The sequence below is a fragment of the Chiroxiphia lanceolata genome, chromosome 4 (genome assembly GCF_009829145.1).
Source record: "Chiroxiphia lanceolata isolate bChiLan1 chromosome 4, bChiLan1.pri, whole genome shotgun sequence".
Lineage (NCBI taxonomy): Eukaryota > Metazoa > Chordata > Aves > Passeriformes > Pipridae > Chiroxiphia > Chiroxiphia lanceolata.
Genome location: NC_045640.1, coordinates 46,743,735 through 46,765,718, shown reverse-complemented (window position 1 = coordinate 46,765,718; position 21,984 = coordinate 46,743,735). Strand labels below are relative to the sequence as shown.

At 45.1% G+C, this 21,984-nt stretch overlaps 1 protein-coding gene across 2 annotated transcripts; it reads right to left on the bottom strand.

Annotated features, from left to right (window-relative positions):
* Positions 1-231: 231 nt before the first annotated feature.
* On the bottom strand, positions 232-15,514 carry REST (RE1 silencing transcription factor). Of its 2 annotated transcripts, none has more exons than XM_032685971.1 (4): positions 15,474-15,514; positions 13,425-14,335; positions 7,253-7,336; positions 232-4,330 (listed from the first exon to the last, which is right to left on the bottom strand). In XM_032685971.1, the coding sequence occupies exons 2-4, from the start codon at positions 14,323-14,325 to the stop codon at positions 2,631-2,633; spliced, it is 2,685 nt and encodes an 894-aa protein (XP_032541862.1). In that variant the 5' UTR covers positions 14,326-14,335; positions 15,474-15,514; the 3' UTR covers positions 232-2,630. The 2 variants fall into 2 exon arrangements, with proteins under 2 accessions (XP_032541862.1, XP_032541863.1); XM_032685972.1 differs by having other exon boundaries at positions 15,470-15,505.
* Between the last annotated feature and the right edge of the window lie 6,470 nt (positions 15,515-21,984).

Below are 21,984 nucleotides of genomic sequence, written 5' to 3'. Positions count from 1 at the left end.
GTTAATAATAATTTATTTTCAGTTTGTCATCTTGTGGTAAGAAACACTGCCAAAGAGGAGCCGACTGTTGTCTTCAAAGAGTTCTTGTCAGATCAAGCACTGAAACCTTGACCACTTCATAGAAATGTGCAGCACAGTATTTCAAAGAACCATCTTTGTTCTTATCTCACAGAGAGAGATTTAGAGTCAGTCAACAGCAACATTTTCATTTAAAAACAAACAAGAAAAAAATTATCAGGCCAGTCCACGAGTTTATTTGAACATAGCTAAAGTCCTTGAAGTCTCTCACAAGATGGCAGAGGCTCTTCGCAAGGATATGAAGGGAGCTATAAAACCTCTACACAGTACTGGAATTCCCAGCAGCTACTCATATCGCTCACAAATGGTGGCAACATTTATATATAAAGAAACACTATTATAAAAAAAATACATCTAAGACTATTACAACTGGTAGTTTAGGAAAAAAATTCAACTAGGTTTATTTTCTTAATGTTTAACATAAATATAGTTGCAACTTGATCTTGAGTTGACAGTGATTGTCGCAGCCAAGGTAAGGATTGAACACTATCTATGCAAACAAAAACTCACTATACATTATACAAGTTATTTCTGCCATGAGGGATGCCTTCCCTCTCAAATCTTTGGCCTCCTATTACCAATCTCTCCCAAAAGCAGAAGCAATGTAGCATTGTTGCTCTCTATTCATTCAAGGCAGTGGGTTTCTTTGGAGGAGAAGATGCTGTGGGAACACCCAGTGAAAAATGGGGTTTATTCCAGAACTTAAACATCGAGAGTTATTTGCTACAAAGTGCTCTGACAAATGCTGACTGAGCTCTTCAACTCCACTCTCCAAATAACACCCACCTCCAAATTTGCATTTTTGGAGCTGACAATCAGAGAAGCTGCCCAACTGCTCTCACTGGGAAGGCAGCTAATGACCATCGGAAGAGTGCACAGATGAGACCTGGAGGGCTTTGCTTCTTCCCTGCTGGTTTGGATTTTGTTTACACTTTACCACGGGTTGGCTACAAGCAGTAAGTATGCAATCTCTCTTGTGTGTGCGTGCTAGAAATGACATCTGTTTAGAATTAAAAACTCCCAGTATGACATGTAGACCTGAGATGACAATCTTATATGTTTCTCCCTGCACGGAAGCGGGAAGATGATTTTATTAAATGCAACTTGAATGAATAAGGAGCAGAAATCCCTAGTTTTTTTAATGTCAGGTTTGTTGCTTACCAGTTGATTTATCTGTATTTGTTTGATGGGGTTTTTCTGTGCTGTGTATGAGATGTTAGATTATATCACTGCTACTATTTTAGTTTTTTTTAAGCTCGTGATGTTTGACCGCTGTCCACCACAGAAATGAACAGGGAAGGGGAAAAAAATAATCATCTGGACTTGCAGAATGTGTGAACTGTTTCCACGGAGAGTGATTATTTTCCTGTCCAAATTATTAATCAGAATTTATTACTCTGTATGTGTATTCAAAATACCAGAAGTGGCATTTCCATGATAGAATAAATCCCATTAAAAAATGTTTTGAAATTGCATTGGTATCCTTTTGCTCAAGGACTATACAATTTTAAAGCCAGTTAAAAATATATAGCCAAGCAGATCATAATTTCAGCAACTTCATGCACGACTAATCACAACCCAGGAAAATAAGAAAAATCTGCAGTAAGAAGCATCACAGAAAACTGCCACAGAAAACTGTCCCGTGGTAAGCAACAAGTCTGAATGTTTCCAAGTAAAAAAGACTTACATACAAAACCAAACATGCATATATAAAGTGTACATGTTCTGCACAAGCACTATTCCTAAAGGATTAAACTGCATAGGTAAAAATCAAAAACAATGTGCAACATTATTAAGCCCTTAAAGCACAATCCAAAAAAAAAGCAGAAAGTAAAAATAAAAAACTTGTTCCCCCACAACAAAGCCAATTACATATCAGTGATTAAGATATTAATCAAGACAGAGGTTCTCCAATCAAAAGTTGGAAGGACTGCTCTCAAATTTTGGCTTATCATTCATGCTTAGGGGACCTGAAATGTATGTTCATAATTGTAATTAGCTTAAACAGTTATGTTCATCACTAGCCAACTTTGATTTCTTTTACAAAGTGCTCTTTATGTAATAGAAGCTATATTCCTGGTAGAAAAATCATCAAATAGTTTAACACTTTGAACATCAAGACACATCAAAAAGAGCTAAAAAAAATGGGGAAGGGAGGAGGGGACAGAGTTGGCTGCTAGAACAAAAACAACTAATGCCAGTGGCTCTATGAATATGCAACTTGTGTATTGCTAGCTCCAGTCTTGTTCCTAAAACTCAGTTTATAAAAGAACTGCATATGCTAATAGACTAGAAGCTTACACTCACTTTACAGGACAGAACCTCATACCACCTACCTGCCTTCTCTAATTAAGAGATCCAATAGTTAATGAGTTCACCATTACACACAAAGTCGTCAAAAATATTTTCAACTTAAAAAACAAAACAAAACAAAACAAAAAAGAAACCAATGCAGACACTAAAGGAAACCATGCTTAAAAAAAAATCTACAATATCTGTACATAAGCTGTGTAAGATCTTACAAAAGAAGATTCTCCAAACAACCGCTATTTCTATTCCTGCCCTTTTGCTGCCTTCTCAAGATAATACACATTAACTAGGTGCCGGTTGAGGTGCTTGCTGTATTCACCTTCTTTTTTAAATGAGCGGTCACAAAAAATGCACACATAGTTCTCCCTGGCCTCTGTGGTGTCTGGAGCTCCTTGTGATGTCTTTGGACTTGTTTCCTCTTGTACAGAGCGAGCACCATTTAACCCCGAGTCATCGCTTCCTTCTGATATGTTGTCACTTATGTCGCTGCCTTCATGGCTGTGGATGCCCTCATCCTCATCCATTTCCTGAGATTCATTCACTGCTGTGTTATCCCGAGATAAGGCCAGAGCTACTTTAGGGCTTTGTGTACACCCTTCTGGAGGCATGGGTGCTGGCACAGCATCTCCTGTTGGCTCTGTCGCTGGCAGGCACGTCTTGGTCAGGTCCATCAGGTCTGAGTTGCTCACAGGTTCTGCCACAAAGGTCTCCTCTGGCTCCTTCTCAGGTGCCAGATCTGGTACGACATCCATGAGCACGTCCAAGCTTTTTTCAGAAGACGCTGCATGGGAAGATTCCTCAGAGCAAGTGTCTTCCCCTTTGTCGGCCTGTCTCTCCTCCTCTTTTGCACCAATAGTGTCTTCGCTCTCTCCTGCTGCAGCAGGCATTTCTTGGTCCTCTACCTCAACTTCTGTGTTTGCATCCTGAACTGGCAGACAAAGCTGCTCTGGATCTTGGATGCAGTCTCCTTTGGGATCAGTGCTCTCCCCCTTGAGAGCATGACCACCATTGTTGTTTAATGCCACTGTCTCAGTGGGATCTTGCTCCTTCTGGTTACTGCCCTCAGTGTCCGGCTTCACACATCCATCATCTTCTGTGATATGATGCTCATCCAGCATCTCCTTTTCCTCGATCTTTTCCTGGTTGAGTTTACTGCTTTTTTTACTGTGCTTAATTTTCAGAGCTTTCTTTTTTCTATTTTTCTTGAGGCAAAAAGTTTGCTTTTTAGGTTCCTCCTCTGGTACAACATCACTTTTTTGAGCTTCCTGGTAGTCTCTGGGTTTAGCTTCCACTTTCTTTTTCTTTTTTGTTACTAGTGAGGTATCATTTGCTGGCTCTTGCTTTGAGGAAGTTGCTTCAGCCTCTGCCTTTCTTTTGACCTTCTTTGTTTTACACGTTTTCTCAGTACTCTTCTCAGTTTTAATATCCATCTCCCTGTTTTCTGAAGCTGATTTCCGACTTCTGGTTGTCACCTGGCCTGCAGAAACATTGCTTGTTGATTTCTTTTCCTTTGCCAAATTATCTTTTTTCTCCACCTTCACAATTTTCTCAGTTTTCTTTGCAGCTGCATCCCCTTTTGTTGGTTCCTTCTCCACTTTGTCATTAACGCTCTCAGAAAAGTCAGCTTCACTCTTTTTAGTCCGTAGCTTCACCTTTGAAACATCCATGGTGATGTCAGCACAATCGGGATGCCTGGATTTGATGTGGTACTGCAGGTTACATTTTTTAGACGCTGCATAATCACAAACAGGACAGAGGAACTGGCGCGGATTGACGTGGAGCTCAACGTGCTTTTTGAAATTGCTGCGGTCAGCTGTTTTGTAGTTACAGTGCGGGCAAATCAGAGGCTTTGGCCCATTGTGAACTTGCCTTGCATGACGAGTTACTTCATGCTGGTTTGAGGCCACATAGCTGCACTGATCACATTTGAATGGCTTCTCACCTAGGGAAGGAAGGACGGAAGGGAATGATGGTGATTATTAAGTATGGGGGTTGGGGAGCATTCACTTCCCACTAATACAGATAAAGAAATATGAAACTCAAAAAGGATAAAAAAAAATTATCCATGCGCCTTTAAAATTAAGCGAAGTCAACATAAGAAATCCACAAGTCACAAACACATTCACAGGACACTAAGAACAAAATACAAGAAAAGAAAGAAGGGGTGAGGGTTGGGAGGAAGGGGATCCAAAACCAAACAAGCAGTAACAACGTCACAGGTTCTGGCTAGGCATACATACCGGCAGAGATCTCTCTACAGTAATATTAGCAAATGGAATCCATACCCAACTGGTCCATTGAATGCATTGTAGAAAAATGGAAATGTAACATTTGATGAATAGCAGTTTCACACAAACGTTTCAAAAAAGTCCAACTTTACACAGATTTAGCATATTTCATGTTTGCATTGAAAAGGAAATGAGGGAAAAGAAGCTAGCAAAAACCTAAGCACATGAAAGGGGTGCCCAGATGATCTTTACCTCTGAAAAAGTTCAGTTCACTGTTTTGGTGTCTCAAACACATGATGTATTGGCTGCAGGCTACTCTTGGCAAGCCAACCAAATGCAGACCGAAGACATCATCTTACTACTGAAATCTGCATTTACAGTTGTGCAACAGCTCTTGTAGAAGTGTTCTGCTTAGTGCATGCTGCTGCAGCAGAAGTGGCTTACAAATCAAAGCAAATAGGAAAAACACTTCTAGTGCAACAACTCAAGTCCAGAAATAGTCTGAGAGCATGTGTGAATTCAGCTGAGGAATTTGGGATGCTTCTGAGGTCTGAACGAGCATCTCAAAAAGTGACCCACAGAACTCATGCCTGCCACTTCTTCAATAAGCTGAAAACCCACTCCAGTCCCTTCTGCTCATGGTACAATAGTGCTTCTCCCACCCCTGCAACCTGCTGCCCTGGCACTGCCCATACTCAAGCTGGTCCTCCAGAGCATGACTGAGGAAACCAGACAGCCTGCAGTGAAGATATGGTGCCTGTTCGTGCGTTAACCACATAGTTGATCTGCAACACTCTCAAAAACTCTAGAAAAGGCTGTGCTGCCTCCCTGGCAGGAAGAATGGGGTCATTTGTTTAAGAGTCCAGATCACTTCATGTCTGCCTGCAGCATCTCTTTATTATTTAAATAAGAGCCAGTTTGTTTCCCTCCCTCCCCACTTCATGTCCTTCCTTTTCCCCCTTACTTTCTAGTGACATTTTCCACAAGTTTAAGCTTGATGCCCTTATTGCTCATCCTGCATCCAAGTATGGAGCCCTACCACCTACACTTCAAGGCACAATTCTGTGTTACACGCAGTGAGGACAAGAACAGCCAGTGTCTTATATACACACAAACAAGCTGTTCTAAGTACACAGAGTGCTCAGAGGTAGCTGCAACAAGGTAACTCAAAGACAGCGTGTGAAGACTTGTCCATCACCTCTAAATCCAGGGGGTCTATTGTACAACTGAAAAGGACATGTACGAACATGGCTGAAAAACCAGCTGTGAATTAGGCTTTAAACCACTGTCATTTGCTGTCTGACGTAAGAAGAAAGCTATGGCACCAGTTGGCCTTAAAAGGTCAGCCTGTCAACTGCAGGAGTCCAGAAATTGCCACAGAAAAGCTTCAGCTGCCTGGGCAATGCAGCAAAACATGCAATAGAATTTAGAAGAGCTACTAATACAACATCCCTGATAGCAAAAGTCATGCCCTCCCTCCCAGACCTTTGAGGCAAGGGTCACAGGTAGATCCTACTCCTTATCTCCTTCAGATTTGAGACTTCCTTGCACAGAACAAGGGGAGAGTAATACATTCCTGAAATGGTTTTCAGGTTCGGTATTGACCAAACTGTTTGCAAATTCCGTTTGGCTGAACCAGAGTTTCAGCCAAAAATGGTTTTCATTTCTGGAAGCAGAATACTGCATTCACAAAATTCTCAAACCAAAACACTGACATGTCATTTTAAAGTTGGCTATTTTTAATGGCTCCAAGCCCCCCCCCTCCACTACAGTTAAAATTGCCTGCATCCTGCTTTCAATTAAAAGCCACATCTATTGAAATTGAAACAATTACTGTTCAGGAGATCTTCACTCCTGTTTGCTAGCATTAGGAATTCACCCAGGTCTGGTCAATTTACATTTCAGCAAACCAAAAGCACAGGCTGAGATCTACCTAAACTCCCCTGCAAGAGTGATAAAGAACAACTGTGCTTGTGTCTGTGGTGTTACAACTCACAAAAATGCTGCAAGAGAACTAGAACAGATGTTTGTAACACCACCAGTAATAGGAAATAAAGGCTAGTGAAAACTGCTAATTTGGCTTTTAGTGCCAAAAGTCACTTGTGAACAACCTCTGAGTTTACTTTTTCTCCTCTGTGTCTCCTTGACATAAGCAGACACTAATTTACATCACCTCAGAACCCCTGGATGAGATGAAATCCCAGACATCACAAAGAAGACTCTCAGCTACTCAAAATTTTCCCAGCTTCTGATTTGAACTCAGCTATGGCAGCAGACAGAAGACAAGAATTTGTTCCTATATCATCACAATGCTGTATTTATTACTAAATTACTAGGACTACTAGAGCAGCCCTATGAACCTCAGAATACATCTTGGAAAGTAAAAGGGAAAGAAAAAGATATATTCCTGTTATCACTTTTATATTAATGACTTAGCATTTCCTTAGCAAGTAGAGACATTAAAAGAGAAGCTAAAACTCAGGCTGCACTAAATGAGATGGCATCTCACACAGAACTGGGCAGCCTGCTCTAGGTGAACTGGGTGACCTCCAGAGGTCCTTTCCAACTTCAACCACGCTGTGATACTGTGAACCATCCCCTTTTCCTCAGTCCCGCTGCTGCCACGCCTTACCAACCTGAGTGGGTGCGCATGTGCCTGGTTAAATGGGTCTTCTGAGAGCTGGAGTAGGGACACATAGCACACTGATAGGGTCGCTCTCCTGCAAAAACAAATGGCAAATTAGTTACTGAAACACAGTAGATTCCCAAATCTGGTTACCAACCCACACAGGTGAGGCTGTCACAGCCCCTCAAGCTGTATTTGAGGGCACGTTATCTCTCAGCAAAGGGAAACAGTGAGAATCACATGCCTGAGCTGGACCAGCACAATGTGTCCTGCCCTATGAACGAGGATAATAAAAAGGCAGAATATGAGAGAGGCACATCCCAACGTCCACCTGGGGTCGACAGTGACCTCGGGCAAAAGGTGATGAGGACAGATACCTTTAAGAAGCCTTAAGCCACCAGATCTGACTTTCCTACAGCATTTTCTCCCAGCACTCAGAAGATGCACAAAAGATACAGATCCTGTAAGAAACCAGGTATGTTCTTGCTTCACATAACAGCTTACCTGAAATCTCAGTGTTTAATTTGGATTAAGATGGGGCATAACCATCCGTTCAGCACGGATGTGCATTTCCCAGAACACGTGCGCAGATAGAGACCAGGTCTCTACTTTCAGAGTTTTACTGGCAGAGTGAAACTAGCTTGCAGCATGGAAAACCATGATGCCCTGCTCAGTGAAGCTATGCTGCTAGCAAAAGCTACCAAAAGTGTAGCAGCAACATTTATTTTGAAGACTCAAAACCATCTGCCTGAAGACTTATTGGTTTTGGAGAACTAATGGAAACTAACCTGTCATAAATTATATCTCCACAAGAGAGAATTAGTTTGTAATTGTAGCTAAAAATTATATCAGTACAATGATACTTGAAAATCCTTTTCAAGTGAAGACAAGCTTCAAACAAAGGCAGATAGTTTTAGAATTAACATCTGTAGGCAGGTCCAGATAAGTAACAGGGCCGTTTGCCTCAAACTACTAGTACAGGCCAGAGATCTAGGCGGCCTCATCTCCACCAGAAGTTGTAAAAACACTTCAGTCTCAGGTGGACACTCTCAACAAGAAGAGACGAAGGAAGCTGAAATGGGAAAAGGAAGTTACTTGGTTGTAATATTTATTCAAGTCATAGTCAGAATGACACTACACCATTTTGCTAAATTTGCTACACATGAAGCATACAACCAAGGTGCTCCACAAATCAAGGAGACCTGGACATCAGCAAAAGCAAAAGCCCTGCACACAAACCGTGTGTTCCACTTACAGAGCTATAGCTCTATCCGCAGCAGCAAAGACCTGCATCTGCCAGCATGTGATGTGAGGCTCCACTGCTGGCCTGTGCCAAACAGCAGTAGAAGAGGTCTTTGTAATGCAGATTAATCCCACATTTCTTCTCCCATCAAACATTTATCATTCTTGATTAAATCAGCAGTTTAAAGTTAAATTCACCCTAACAACAACTCCCCTCCCTTTCCAACTAAAACAAGGTAGGAGATTGGTGCAATACACACAATTAAGATTAAGTCATGTATAAGGGAGGGTTAGTCCTTTTGTTATAAAGAAATGGTTTTGTTTTTACGTGACTCCTTACAATTAGAAAATATGAGGCCAAAGGTCCTGGAATATTCAATCATATCTTCTTTCCATTACCTGAAATTTCACTTCTGTAAAGTTACCTACAACATTAGGAATGTGGAAGAGGCTTTTACTTCCATACCCTTTTTTACACAGGGCACAGCAACAAAACATACTATTTATGTACGATGAATGCAACTAATTTAAAATGTGTTATTCCCACTTGAGAATTAAATGCATGACTACATTGTAAAGGCTGTTTTATAAAATACTACTCCTCAAAGGATTTGTATTGTAATTTAACAAGCTCATTCATTACATGCAAACAAGCCACCAAAAAAACCTCTCCAGAAGACACTTATGGAATAAGCCCCAAACTAGCAAAAGCTTAAACATGCACTTAACTTTATGCAAATGAACAGGCAGACTGACATCAGTGAACAAGTTTAAGACCATCTTGTTGAGGAAACTATCCAACCTCCATTCAGGAGACTCTCTGGCAGTCACACTCCCAAGGCCAGACTGCTGGGACTGAAGGCCCTTCACGGCAGGCAGATCCAGTGAGCTGACGGGTGCCCCGCTTGGCTCCCCACAGACCCCACTCTCACAGACAAACCACGTTTCTTTACCAGGCAGACCCCAGGTTTCCCATAGGAGAGTCTCAGATGTCTCAGCAGTAACACAGTAACAGTCCAAGCTGGTGCCTCCAAGAAGGACCCCCAACAATTGAATCTCTGGGCTTTTATACCCGCCTGCAAGTCTCACTTTTCCTCCCAGGTCTTCTGCTCCTGTTGAGTCCTTCCGCGCCCATCCACCTCAGTGGAATCACCCGTTTTCGTCTCCTTAGTTATCCAAAAGGTTGGCAGTTCATGGCTCCTGCTGTGTTTCTCAGTGTCTATTCACCTGACTGGCCTCACCAGTAAAGGGTTGGCTCTGTGGGCTCCCACCCTGAGCTCAATCTGCATCTCAAACTGCAGCTTGCAAACCAAGCTACCTCCTCCAAATATATTCCTCAACGATCTCTTTATGAAGCCTTTTTTACAATGCCATTAGAGCTTCTGTCTGCTTGAAACGAAACTGCTTCCATCAAACTTCCAACACAGTGGCAAGCAAGAAAGATCCCCTATGACAACCAAAATGTAAAAAACCTCACAACAATAATAAAAAAAAATACAAAACAGTCCAAAGTTAGATGCAGAACACTGTGACTGCCTGAAGCAGATGTCTTATTCACATAGAGCCCTGCAGATTACTTTCAATGAAGTTTTCTAGAAATTGCTTCTAACAAGTAAAACAGGAGAAAAAGGAAGAGAACAATGCTGCACTGTCTTGCACATAGTACAGCTCCAGGATCAGCAGCAGGTAAATCAAGTCAAAACTTGGTCTAAAAGGTCTAACAAGCACAAATGAGCCCAGATAGGTCTGTCCCTGACACAAAGAGTCCTTTCTGCCCAAACAGCAGAGGGATTGCCCTGAACACCTCCACCACCCACTCCTGGGCAGCAGACAGGCTCTTCCAGATGTAGCTTTCCCAGGTGACAAGTTTATGACCATCTGTAGAGTCCTTGAAACACTCCTTTGCCCAAGGTCCCCCACATTTGTCAGCAGCCTGCCACACAAGCACTGTCACAAGCTGCAATATATCTTCCAGGACAGGGCGGATTCATGGACACCTGCTTTTCAACACGGATGCAAGGAACAGGTAAGCAGATAACCTCTGCCTGCCTTCCCACAGTCCCCAAACATGCAGAGGAAGGTATTTTTCCCACCCACTGAAGGTACTAGCATACAGTCCCCTTCCCTGCTCCTGGCCATGTGCTCTGGCATTTCCATGTGTCCCTATTAAGTCGATTCAGTTCACTAACCAGCAGAAAACCAACCTGGGGAAGAGAAAGGGAGTATTGCTGCCATTTTAGTGAGCTGAATCAACCAGTCCCAGGACACGGGGAGAAAATCGAGACTGCCTTTCTCCAGTAGCAAAGGCAGAGCATTTGATCCTGTGAAACTCCACTCTGTACAGTCAGTCTTTCAGAAAACTGTATGGCTCTAACACAGCAGAATCCAATTATCTGCAAGAAGGCATTCTCCCACACAAAAAAAAGTCTGGCAAAGTACAAAAAATAGGAGAGAAAGATAAGTGTTTATCCAAAATTATTTAACTTCTTAGCAATCAGGAAACCAAAGAAACAAGCAATTCCAACTCTCTTAACATTCTGAACCCATAAAATAGGAAGAAAACTATGTATGTATCCCATTCATTTTTTCCCAATAAATATTTTTCTTAAGTTTTAAATGAAAACTATAATCCAAAGCTATTTTAGTATCATTCAGTTTTTATTAAATTCAGTATTTTTATGTGAACAGTCTGTAAATACTTTTGCCTGTAAAATATCTGTATGTGTTTTTTCAGGTTTTTTGGGGCAGGGATTGTTTGGGGCTTTTTTGTGCACTGTGGTTTTGTTTGTGTTTTTCAAGGCAACTTATTACACATTAATATCAGCAAAAACTTTTAGCTCAGTGTACATATATACCTGCCATGAGCTTATCCATTCTTCTAATACTCTTCCTTTAGTTTTAACTCTCCCCCACAAAATCAATGTTACTGGGAACAGGGCACATTGCTAAATCATTCTACTAACATATTTGAAAGCTTTTTATCAAGTGAGAACTGTCTGAAAGACATTAACTATGTAGTTATGAAGTAGCAAAGAAACACCTATCAGGGTAGCTCACTTCAGCTTAATTAATATAATAAAAAGACACAGCAAACCAAAGAATCAGAAACCTTGACTGCATCCCTGTTTTTAAAGGAGAAACAAGGAACTGGATTTTTTTAAAATTTTAATACAGTTCACTGGTAAATTGGTCAAATGCAGTGATAACAGAGCGCTTCCTCAGCAAACATGCTTTCATGTTCCTGAAAAACTCAACATGTTAGTTCCTGTAAAACTCAACAAATGATTTCAGAGATCAGAAAGGGGGACCTAATGTCATGTACAAACACAAGCAGGGATGAATTTAAAGTCGAGACAAATGTAAACCAGACAGAAACCCAGCACTGGTTCACATGTAGCCATGAGTTCCCCACATGATTCATTGAGTTTTTTTCCCTATTATTTTGCCATTTTTACCCGATCTCTTTCCTGTTACCTCCTACAATACACACAAAGAAAGTGAACTGGAGGACAAACCACACCATTTTGCTAATGTCTCTCACCATAATCTTTGTTTACTTGTTTAGGAAAAAATATTTATACAGGACTGATTTTTAAGCTGATGGTATCCTCTGAACAACATCACTCAATTATTGTTAAGAGAATAATATGTCTTAAAGTACTAAAAATGCCAGCAGACTCTTCCAGCCCCGACAAAGCAAATACTAAAGCGAGCTGAGGAACACAAACTTCGGCACACTTAAGCTCAAGCCCAGCCCCAAGGCCTCTGGAGCGCTCATCCCTTCCAGACAGCTGCAGACAACTAAACCAAAGCCTTCAAACCATTTATGTCAATCCTGTAACAAAACATGATTTTAAAGGAGAAATTCCCCAGTGTTTTGCTCAGCCAGCATAATCTACAATAATGGGGATCCAAGTCAGGTCAGCATGCTGGAGGATGGCTAGCAAGTTTGCCTTCTCCTCAGAAAAGGCCTGACATGGTGGAAATAAAAGCTTCTAAGAAGCTGCAAGGAAGGTCTGAACTGCTTTCCCACTTCCACAAAAGGGATCAGGAAGCAAAGCATCTCATGGCCCAAAGAGGTGAGACAGCCATGATGTCCCCTCCTAGAAGGGAGTTTTGTTATGCCTCAGGACTCCCCACGTGAGAGGCGGGTGAGGCTCTCTGATGCACAGCAAGGTATTTCCTAAGTCACCAGCGGTCCCAGCTCACAGGACAGCAGCAACAGTGAAGGTCTTCTGATTCCACTTGGTATAAACCAAAGAAAAAGGGGGCCTCACACTGTTACTTCCGATTACAAATCGAGGTTAGGATAAGTCAGGAAATCAGGCCAAGGACTCCCTCGTAGGCTTCCTATAGGGCAACAGAAGTATGTGTCTACTTCTGGCCACTGCAATGATGCAGGCCCCAGAAAAAATGAAGCCCCTGTACATTAAAATGAATTAATTCACTACTCTTCTTCTGACTTTGTAGATGCTGGAGGGCTCCTCTGCATTTGAGTATCAGATCTTTCCTCTGTAATTACACCATAGTCAAGTTTCAGCTCAGTCTGAAAGCATCATTTTCAAAACTACCTACAGGATTTAGGCACCTTCTGTCAACCAGCTTGTTTTGGTTTTAGAGTACATCAGTTTGTGGTGTTGTAGACCCTGGCAATCATCACAGGTACGCTTTGTCATGCCCTCTTCAACAAATAGGCTCATAATTACTAAACAGGATGCTCTTTATCTCCTCTCGGGTACCTGACATTTCCTCAGTCTTCTAGGATTGCAGACTGGAGCTCAAACCAAATTCCACAAGTCTATAACCTGCTAGCACCAAGAGAGAGTTTGTTCCATCAGGGTGGAACAAACTTTGCAAACAGAAGACTCTGCTTGCTTCATTCATCACAGATTTCTCAGTAGTCTTACTGCACTTCAATCAAAAAAAGATTAAAGACTTACCTGTGTGAGTCCGAATATGCTGAATATAATTGTTCTTCCTATCTGAAAAATAGGAGCACTCTGAGCAGGTATACACTTTCCTGGGAAAATGATTTCTAAGGTGTTTCTTCCAGTGATATTCACTGACAGTAGTGTAAGTGCATATGGTACACTTGTAGACTCTCTCATTTTCCCCTGCTTTGTTGTGGTGCTTCAAGTGAGCCAGATAGTGATCATATCTGTTAGTGTTATAGCCACAGCGATCACAACGGATTGGGCCCTTAGAGAAATCCACCTCTTCTGCAGTGCAAGAATCAGACTCTTTCACCTGTGCTTGCTTTTCTGCATTTTCTTCCACAAAGAATTTCTTAGCACTGTGAACCCTGATATGATGCACAAACTCCTCTTCAGATTCTGCCTCATACTGGCAAGGCTTACAACGGAATGGCTTGCTCTTCAAGCTCTTACACTTGTCCTCTGTGCTTTCTGGAGTACATGGTGCTTCCAATGACACATCTTTGTCCACACTGGGCGTCTTAGGAGGGGAACAGGCAGCTGGACCTTGGCTTTCCACACTAGGAACCTCAAGGGAGCTTAATTCCACACTTTCAGGTGCCTCACGGTCACTCTCCGCAGCCTGGGTATCTTCCATACCATCTGCATCACTATCTGAGAAGTTACTGTCCTCCACCGTTGTCAGTTCTGCCATCTGTCTCTCTTCTCCAACCAGGTAATCACAGCAGTTGCCATTAACTTCTCCTGTTAAGGCCACATTTGCCAACATAATAAGCTGAGGAGCTGCCAGCTCAGCTTTAGAAAGGTCCTGTAAGTCATACATGTCATTGGACAATGCCATGCCAATGCTAGTACTGCCAGGAAAGAGGCTGTTCCCACCAGACTGTCCCAGCACTTGAGTTGCCATGGCAGTAATTCTGTCGGAAAAGAAAAGAACACCTGTAAGCACCCGAGTGCGGAAAAGCCTCCTCTGCTATGTACTGTCCAAGTAGCCCTCCAGGGAACATCAGAACATTAGAGCTTTATGCTGAGGCGCTGGGGCAGCGGGAAGCAGAACCCGGGGTGAGGCTGCCACAGACCTCACTCGGCCTCGGGGAAGGTGGGGGGTCTCGTTCCTCGCCCGAAGGGGCTGTTTGGCTCTTCCCTACGGGTGGTACAGGATCCCACCGTGTGGAGGACGGGTGGGGGGCGCTGACAGCGGGGGCCCAGGGCCAAGGCCGGGCTCCGGGCCGGCGAATGGCCCCGGGCCGGGCCGGGCCCCGCGGCTCTCCCCACGCCAGACGCGGGGGGCGGCGCAGAGCCCGCCGGTGAGTGCCGCGGTCGGGTCCCGCCGAGCGCCCCTGTCCGGCCGCCGCCCACCCGACGGGCCCACGGCCGCCAACAAAGGGGGACGGCCCGGCCCTGCCGCGACCTCCCCGCGGCCCGGTGCACATCCGCCGGGGGAACCGGGCCGGGCCGTGCCCCGCCGCCCTCCCTCCCCCCCTGCCTGCCAGGCATGCGGCCATTTTCTGCCTGCCCACACAAAGCGCCCTCCCCGCGCCGCCCCCGGCCCGCCCGCCGCAGCCGCCGGGGGGGCCTGGCCGGGCACAGCCGCCCCGCCGCTCCCCGGTGCGGACGCTCGGCTCCCTCCTCCCCCCGCGGCGGGCAAGGCAGGGCAGGGCAGCGGCGCCGGGGCGGGGGCGCGGGCCGGGGGAAGCGCCTCGGTAGCAGCAAGGTCACGGCGGCCGCGCCCACCCGGTGCCCCGCAGTGGGAGGGGGGAGCGAGCGGCGCCCCGGGCCTGCGCCCGGGCCCACGGCCTGTGGCTGCGCCCGGGCCGGCCCGGTCGGCGGAGGCTTCGCCTTCCGGCGGCGGCGCGGCCCGGCCCGGCCCGGCGAGCGCCCCCGCGGCCGGCGCGGCTCCTTAGCCGTGGTGCTGATCCCCCCGCGGCCCGGCCCGCCCGGCCGCCCCCGCCCGCCCGCCGGCCGCAGATCAGCCCTGGACAGCGCCTCTCGCCCGGCTCCCGGCCCCCCCTGCCCGGCCCCGCCGGGCCCCGCCGCGCTCGCTCGCTCACCCACCGGCGGCGCGGGGCCGCCCGGCCGCGCGGCTGCTGCGGGGCGGGGCGGGGCGGGCGGGAGGCGCTGCTGGCGGCGGCGGTGGCGGGCGGAGGCGCCCCCGCATTCCAGCACACAGCGCGCAGCGGCGGCACCGCCCCGCCCGCCCCCGGCAGGAGGGGCCGGGCCCAGCGAGGTCACCCGGCAGGGGCGGAGGGCGAAGGGGAAGGGGCGGCCCGGCGGTGGCGTTCGGGGCACCCGCCCGAGGAGGGGGCTCGTTCCCGGCGGCCGCGGGGCTGGTCCGTGCCCAGCCCCGCTGCCCTGCACTCCTTTGTCCTGTTCAGGGGCGATAGCGCTGAGCTGCCCATCGCCAGTCGGTGTCCTCGGCATCGCTTTCACGAGGCGAGTCCAGAGAAGGGCGACGAAGCTGGTTGAAGGGGCTGGAGCAGAAGTCCTATGAGAAGCGGCTGAGGGAGCTGGGGTTGTGTAGCCTGCTCAAAAGGAGTCTCAGGGGTGATCTTATCACTCTCTACAACTACCTGAAAGGCGGTTGTAGCCAGGTGGGGGTCGGTCTCTTCTCCCAGGAATCTAGTGACAGGACAGAGGACATAGTCTTAAGCTGCACCAGGACTCGTTTAGGATGGACATTAGGAGGAATTTCTTCACAGAAAGGATGATTAGACATTGGAACAGACTGACCAAGGAGGTCGTGGAGTCACCGTGCCTGAAGGTGTTTAAGGGAAGACTGGATGTGGCACTTAGTGCCATGGTCTAGTTGACATGGCGGTGTTTGGTCATAGGTTGGACTCAATGATCTCACAGGTCTTTTCCAACCTAACTGATTCATTGATTCACCCTGCTCCACCGTGGCATGGTCTAGGCGACTAAACTACCCAAATACAAAACGTAAAGTGCCTCATGCAATCGCAGGACTCCAAACCTCCATATTTATTCCTCGTTCCAAAACTAGGAAAAACCCCAGCGAGTGTCTGTTGTGGAGCCTGGCTGTGCACCTGCTGGCTGTGGCAGGTCTCTGTAACGGAGAGCTCAGGAACAGTGGGCAGTCCTGCTTGTGTGACAATCCCAATTCAAAACGAAGAACCCAAATTTCCTAGTGGTTCTTTCTTCTCTTGGGCAGTCGTGTGGCTCTTCAACATGAATATCTGAAAAATTCCCTTGGCCCTGGAACTCCTCAGGCTGAGCTGATTCATAAATCCCAAACCTTTCAGCAGGAGCCAAATACCTAATGAGGTGACATCACTGGGAGGCTGCGGAAACCCCCCTCCCTGTGTCATCTGGCCAACTTTAAAGAGAGCTATGCTGTACTGCTGGGCAGCAGGTGCAGACGGGGCCAGCCTCCCTGGCTGGCAAAGCAGCAATTTCTCCTAAACTGGGGAAAGCAAATGTTTTTTTCCTAGGTGCAAAAACAGCTGGAGAATGCAAACTACGTCAGGAATTGTTGAAGGACTGTAAAGATAGTCTGTTGGATATTTAAATGGGGTATCTAAAGAGTATCTCTGATCTGTTCCTGTAACAACCTTTCTGGCCTGCACAGCAGAGGTTTGATGTGTGTGCTGGATGTGCCTTGCCACCCTCCTTACTAACATGCCTGCGAAGGGTGTCTAGTGAAACCAGAGTAGGGCCACAAAGATGATCTCAGAGAGGGCTGGAGCATTTCTCCTACGAAAACAGGGTGAGAGAGTCGGGGGCATTCAGCATGAGGAAGAGAGGGCTCTGAGGAGATCTTATAGCACATTCTAGTATGTGAAGGGGGCTTATAAAAAAAAGGGAGTGACTTTTATACAGGGAGATAGGGACAGGACAAGGGGATACAGTTTTAAACTAAAAGAACAGAGATTTAGATTAGGTGTTAGGAAGATATTCTTTACTCAGAGGATGGTGAGACACTACTACTACTGGAGGCAGCCCAGAGGAACTGTGCATGCCCCATCCCTGGAAGTGTTCAAGGACAGGTTGAATGGGACCCTGAGCAACCTGATCTAGTGGGTGGCATCCCTGCCCATGGCAGGCGAGTTGGAACTGGATGGTCTTTAACATCCCTTCCAAACCTATATTCCAGGGCTCTGTGACAGGCGCACACCATTGCCCTTCAGTTTAAAATGCCACCAAGGTTCTGTCACAAGTCAGCTCTTTGCATCTTTTTTACAGTGTCTGATGAATACCAGTGGTGATCTGGGCTTTACACTGGAGGGCATTTTAGTGTAAAAGTGGCCCCTTTCAACACTTTGGTGCTTTTTTTACCTGAAATATGGTTCCTCAGCCCTCAGAAAGCTTCTGAGTAAAACTTGTCAAAGCACATAAATAACCTAAAAACCTAACTTACTTTCAATAAGGTTTCATTTTCTAAGTTGTTTTAAAGAAGTTTTCTTACTTCCCACCTCTTTTGAAAACAAAATTAATGCCTTTTATATTTTATATTCAGAGAAGAGTTTCCTCATTGTGTATTTTTTTCCCCAAAGATTCGTTCTTTAGCAGTTACAGAAATGCCAAGAGTGCCTGCAAATCTTGCCAACTGGCCCTACTTCTTCTTGGGTATTTCTGTTTCCCAAGGGCAAGCTTCTTTCTCCAGCCTCCATATATGCCTGTCTGTCATTTTCTTCATCCAGAAAAGGAATTCCGTAATACAGGCGTGTTATATTATGAATTTATATATATTTATATATATTATGTTACGGCTTTATTTGAAAGAGGTTGCTCTAAAACCTTAACCTGAGGTCTTTTGCCGAAGCATCACACTCTTGCAACGTCAATGCGTCTTTCCTCCTGCTTCACTGCTCCCAGGATACCCATAGTTTGGAGCCGGGTGCTTGGATCACAGCCATGCTCTGGTATTAATATAGGCTACAGCTCTGAGCTCCTCCTCAGGAAGAGAAACTTGAGCTCATGGGAGGATAGACTCACATCAAAGCTTTGCCTTTCTGAAATATATGGATGCTGTTGGCTCAGGCTACTTGGCTCTGAAAAATATAATCCAACTGTAGTCCAGCTTCTGTAAGTAGTGACATTGCTGTTGCCTACCCTTCTTCCTGCAGAACTTGCCCTATTTGCAGACAGCTCTTTGCTCAACACTCCCCTTATGCCAGGCTGACACAAAAGACATGTTCCCTGGTGAAAAGCTCCTTTGACCTCTAAGTTGAACGTTGCTCCTAAGTCAAGTCTGAGCAGTTCATAAACCCCCTTAACTCTAGTGGCTGCCCCATCAAATTTATAGGTTAAAACTCAAGTTACAATACTCCTTAGCTGTGCCAGAAGTCAAGTGCTGTTAGTTCTCCAGTGCTTTCCAAAAAAATCCCCCATGTGCACCCCGAAAAGTCTTAGCAGCACACGGAAGTGGCTACATCAATTATTTTGTGGTCGGGATGCTTTTGAGCAGCTTGAACATAGATAATTCTGCAGTGAATATGTATCATGAAAGAAATTATCCACATCAAAGCCTGTAATGTCTGAAAAAAAATGCAATAGTAAATAAAAACTTCTGCCAAAACAAGAAACTTGACGTTAATACTCAGATGGATTGTTTCCATCCTGCATCAGCTGGGGAGCAGGGAGGTTAAACTGTGTTTGTAATAGAAAGCACACTTCAATAGTAACATCCAGCTGTTATAAAGGCACTGCATTTAGAACTGTTAAAGCATTTTAGATGACTTGAGGTTTCTACGGGAACTTTGGTTCTTTCCTTTGTGTATAATTTCACAATTGGATTTGACATTAGTGCCCTTTTAGGTTCATTGCCTGGAAGCGGGTTTTTTGTGCTATCTGGTTTTGCTCATAATTTTTTTTTTCTGGTGATCAGATTGCTTAAGCTTGTCTGAAAGCACCACTATTAATGTTATCTTAATAGTATTTTAATCTTTATCACTTCAACAGAGATCTCTTTCACCTTTCAGAAACCAGTCTGACCAGATTTCTCAACTTTTGTACTCTGCAAGTAAGCCAATTTTCCGTAACTATGTTGATGTTGTAAAAAGGTGGTTATGGTTCCAGTGTTCTAAAAAACTTAAATATTAATTGCTTCACTGCCAGGCACAGACCCTACAAGCTCTTGCTTTAACAATACAATGTAGGCTCTGCTGAACTTCTAAAATGCTATTCAGAGCCTCACACCATATATATACTTTGCAGTACTGTGCTCCGAGAGGAATCTCTTTTGGTGCTGGTGGAGAAAAAGCATTGCTATCTGGGTTAAAAAAGGTCTCCATTTGTTTTATTTTGCCTCATTTGCTAGTTACAAGACATCTCCTGTTTGAAGACCAGAATGGGCCAAAATTTCAAGCCCTATGCAGCATCACTTATATCTCAGAAATTCTGGCTTTAATACTTTTGAACAAGCTCGTTCTACATCTCATGATGACAGGAATCTAATAAATTATTTTTTTCAAAAAGTCAGTAAAATTATGACTCATAGCTATGCCACTGTGGCACCTCCTCCCTTCTAACATGAAGGTTTCCTGTGCAGTGAACAGGATCAGAAGTACCACACATAGTAAAACTACCTCTCCAAAAAGCTCCTCTGGTGAGCAGCACTGGCCTGTCCTACCTTGCAGGGTCAGCAGAAATGTCATGTTAGCTCTTCTGCCTAGAAATGAGTGTAACACGGGGTCAGTGGAAGTGCCACATTAGCTCTTCTGCCTAGAAATGAGTATAGAAATGCGGGGTTAGTTTCAGGGAATACGAGTTTACAGAAGGTTATCCAAACTTAGCTACTCACTCTTTGGTCTTTCAGAAAAGCACACAGAATAGATTGCATTTGTTATGGTGCTGCCTTCTTGGATAGCAGTTGATACTGCAAAGGGGCAAACTTTGGCAAAGCCACGATTTCATACAGTACAAAATATCATGCTCAAATAAGGCAAAGGGTCTTCAGCAAAGTATTTACTTAAAGTTATTTTTTATACTCACAGGGTATTTTTCTACAAGCAGTCAGGCTTAATATTTGTACCTATTTTTACATAGCCTTTTCAAAATATCTTTTGGCTTCTAACATATGGCTGTTACCAACTGCTGTGCCTGTGATTTTACCAAGCAGTAAATCCAGCGTTTGGGCTGCCACTGCCAGACTTAATCCACCACAGCCATCTGACTCAAAGCACGAACCTGGCACAAAACACATCCTGTCAAGTCCTGTTTGTTTCACGATGCTCTGAACAGTTAATTTTGCACCATCAGATTTTACACAGTTCCCATTTATGTGGACGGATTTCCAAATTATTTCAGTCCATGGAAGGAAGAGGTGGTAGGTACCGAGTGCTGTGGAAAATGTGCTCTCAATTTTGCAGCTGGACACTGTGCAGTCGGGTGTCAGGGCTAGGCACACAGCACCTAATCCTCTGCAGCAATTCTTGGCTTCTAAAACTAAAGTTGCCTGAGTAACTGTTTGGAGGGGGAGGGTAATGTTGTGCTTGGAATTACAGTGCCACAGCCTAAACAGAGGTGCAGCTGCAGTGGCTCGCAAACTGTTTTGAAAAGCCTTTCTCATATGGGAACACTGGTGTAACTGGATCTGGAGCTGTACATCTTTTGTCTTGGGCAATGGCAGGGTAGGGAATGGTGTGCCTAGTGTTTGACAACAGTTCTCTGGGTGAGCAAGTGTTTTTTAAGCCACAGTCCTCTGCTCTTTGCCACTGGCTAATTGACAACAACAGGCATTATGTGGGGAGAAAAGATAATATAATGTACAATTACTGGGTAAGAGGAGGAGTAAGGGAGTAGGAAGGGCCCCTTTAGAAGGAACATGCAGTTGTGTGGTGGGGCTCAGCTGTTCTGACCACAGTCCTGCTTGGTTTCCCCTTCATTCCCAGGAAGTCAAACTCCATGCTGCATGTCTGCTCTCAATAACTCCTGCTGTGAAGAGTTTGGTTTATTCACCTCAGGTTCAGAAATTCCACCTAACTTTCCTAAACACCTCTGGGTTTAAGCCACAGCCCTCTTGCTCCTGCTTCTCACCAGGCTTCCTATGCCCGCTGGCTTGGAAGTGTCACTCAGCCAAACCCACTTGGGATGTTTACTCCATCTTTAATTGAGTCTGTTCTTCCTCTGTTCCCTCCTTCACCGAGTCTTTTCCCTGTCTTCCCCAGAACAGCAGCTACTGCCTGTTCTTCTACCTGCTGCAAGCACAAGCTCACCCTCTGACAACCAGGCAATATTTAACCCGAGTTGGACTCTCTGGAAGAGTTGTACCTTTCCAGTACCAGGGACAAAAGGGGTTTGAGATTGGACAATAGCAAGGAGAGGGTACTTTAAATCATGCAGTATAACTAAACAACATCCAACATTCACTCCAGCCCAGCTCTTCAATGTTTGGTGTTTGCACCAGTGCAATTATTCAGGGGGAAAAAAGTTGAAAACAGCCTACATAAACGTATAAACCTTTCCACTTCACCTCCAGTAATAATTGTTCAGTCAACAGAAACAACGTTTCACCAGCCTGAAATAATCCCTAAGAATCAGTGAAGTGTTATGAGCATTTTCCGGAGCACACTCTCTGTGCAGTCTTCTGGAATTGTACGGAAAAGCT

Coding starts and splice junctions, on each gene's coding strand:
- REST (XM_032685971.1), bottom strand. CDS start 14,325: ATGGCAACTCAAGTGCTGGGACAGTCTGGTGGGAACAGCCTCTTTCCT. Junction 7,337..13,424: donor GCATATTCGGACTCACACAG/GTAAGTCTTTAA, acceptor TTGTTTTTGCAG/GAGAGCGACCCTATCAGTGT. Junction 4,331..7,252: donor GCACATGCGCACCCACTCAG/GTTGGTAAGGCG, acceptor TTCCTTCCCTAG/GTGAGAAGCCATTCAAATGT.